The 2,500-nt window shown below is 35.6% G+C and overlaps 1 protein-coding gene across 1 annotated transcript in view; it reads right to left on the bottom strand.

The window, feature by feature from the left end:
• Positions 1 to 55: 55 nt before the first annotated feature.
• The window catches only part of LOC137973732 (protein FAM32A-like), a 5,435-nt gene continuing 2,990 nt past the window's right edge, over positions 56 to 2,500 (bottom strand). Inside the window, exons 3-4 of the mRNA XM_068820609.1 lie at positions 1,087 to 1,140; positions 56 to 810 (exon numbers count right to left, since the gene is read on the bottom strand). Of these exons, the coding sequence (XP_068676710.1) occupies positions 742 to 810; positions 1,087 to 1,140 (123 nt within the window). The 3' untranslated portion in view covers positions 56 to 741. The remainder of the gene's footprint in view (positions 811 to 1,086; positions 1,141 to 2,500) is intronic.

Here is a 2,500-nt window from a genome sequence, read left to right as displayed (position 1 = left end):
GGTTTTCGAGTCAGTCTCCAGATATTGGCTTAAAGAATGCTACTTGGACAGTAAATACAGTTTTTCTTTGTCACTTTATTTTGCCCGTTTCTCTTAAGGGGTTGTTATGTTTAATCTGTTGCCACATCAAGATCATCATGCGCCATGATAGAACTTAATAAGTTCCCAAAATTTAAGGATCTTCTAGCAACTTTACTGTGAAGAAAAAGGTGTTGCATTGAAAAAATTACACGAAGTTTAGTCATAACATTTGTGATATTCTTGATACATTTTGAGTTTTGTACATTATTGGACTGTTTGGTTTTGCATAACATTAGAAGCCTTGCCTAATAAAAAAGAACTGCTGCATTTTCAGACTTCCCATTTACATGTAGTTGTCTGTTATCCTGTTAAGTTAAACATAACATTATGAAGGAAAAGTGATCTTCAAAATAATAACAATGTTATTATTTAACATTATTGTGCAAATGCAAATTCCTATGCTCTGTGAATATTAATAATATTCTACACTGTTTTTTTCCAGGGCTCTTATGTAATTGTATTAATTATATTTATCAGAGTTGCAATCAACTGTAAATTGCTACCACTTATCCACGGACACAATCTCATGCTATCATTACCACAGGTATCAGCAATAACACACTATTAATGTTTCCACCAGCATTCAGGTAATGTAAGTCCAATCTCCACTGACATACAAAAGACCAGGAAGTACTTCTTGCTATGACACCGATAGGAAAGTCACTTTGTCCAACTAACTTTAGGTATGTCATAATGTTCTGTCAGTCCATCAAGATATTCATTGAATTTCTAGAAAAAAATAATAATGAGAGCAAATTTAGCATGAACAAAGACCTGGGGTCAATTTAATAAAACGTTTACACATGTACCGTAATTTACAACTGTAGCCATTGTTTTAGAGTCTGAGAAAAATAGCTAGACTTGTAAGTTACACGTGTAAAACTTTTATTAAATTGACCCCTGACGTCCTTTTAAGTTGCATTACAAATTTCCTCCTAATTTCCTTTATTTTTCAATGTTGATGATTGCAGAAACAAGCTTAATGTAAAGCTGCACATTTTTTACCTCAACTCTTTGTTTGTGGGTTTGTTCTGCCTTTTTGAGAATCCTCTCCACAGACTGTAAAAGTAACATTAATAAAAGTAAAATGTTGTTATGCTAATAATCTCTGGAACCAAAAAGAGTTCTACATTAATAATATTGTCTAAACTGTCCTATGGAGCAATAAAATGTACATGTAATCTTGATACAGTCGCAAAAGTCACAAGAATTTCACTTGCCACTGTTCACTAACCCTAACCCTAACCTTACTCAGGGAGAAAAGTCTCTAAAAGCACTAGCCAATTAAAATGATCTTCTGTGATGTCTTTCCCTTGGTAGTGATCACTAATTCGCTAATTACAGATGGTTTTCATTTCACGATTGTAGATCTCAGGAACGTGAAACTGTCTGTTCCTTACCATCCCAAGAAACTACCAACAGCTGAAAATCAACCTCTATGAATTAAGTACATGTAATGCAAGTGATATTAAAGAACAAAAGATAATAACTTCATACTTACATGTACATGTATATCTGGTGCAAAATAGTATGTGAATATAATCAAATGTTACGTTAACCCTTTGACACCCAAACCGGCCTGAACTGGCCAGACTTGGTATTTTACTCTGCCTAACGCCACAGTATTTTACTCTGTCTAATGGGGAACCCCTGGGAGTCAATGGATTAAAATTGCTACCTCATTTTCCCTCAGCCACCATGTCTCACTACCATATAACATCGCCACTCTTACACAACTCCGATAAACCATTCCTTTCACCTTCAGCGAGAACCTTTTTTCGTTCAGCAACTCTCCACATTCCCTGAACTTCACCCAGCCAATTCTTGCTCTTGTTGTCACAGCTGCCTTGCAGCCACCACTTGCATTGGTATCCTTGCAGTGGTATCCTTCCGATTTGAAAAACTACAGAGGAACTTGACAAGCAAAATTTACCATTCGATAGTCCCTTCAAGTGGCCATAAGGGTTTTACAATTAGTTCCTTTTGAATGCGTCCGAGTTGTCCTTTGCAACTCACCACAGGGAAGGCCTAGACACAGCTACCAATTTTCTTCTCCAAGAAAAATGTTTCACCTGCCGTTACAGTAAACCCACACTCATGGTACCCTTTCACAACACACTCTATCAATGGAGAGATTAAGTATCATGTTTATGGCAAATGGCAAATGTCAGACCAAAATTTGCGTTTTGCCAAAAATGGAAGAAACTTGTTTGAAATGAGCTCATTTCTTTCTTTGTTTTCGAAACAGGCAAAAACTTGTCTAAACAGCATACATGTACACGCATGTTTCTAATAATATAGTTTTAAACTTTGTTTCTAGGGTGAAAGATAAGCTAATTCATCAAAATAACCAGATTAATCTGAGGTACCAGATGATAAAAAGTGTTTAAATAAAATGAAGCAAAAACTGACAAGGGAG

This window comes from Montipora foliosa, chromosome 10 (assembly GCF_036669935.1).
Source record: "Montipora foliosa isolate CH-2021 chromosome 10, ASM3666993v2, whole genome shotgun sequence".
Classification (NCBI taxonomy): Eukaryota; Metazoa; Cnidaria; class Anthozoa; order Scleractinia; family Acroporidae; genus Montipora; species Montipora foliosa.
This window is presented reverse-complemented; position numbering and strand designations above follow the sequence as displayed.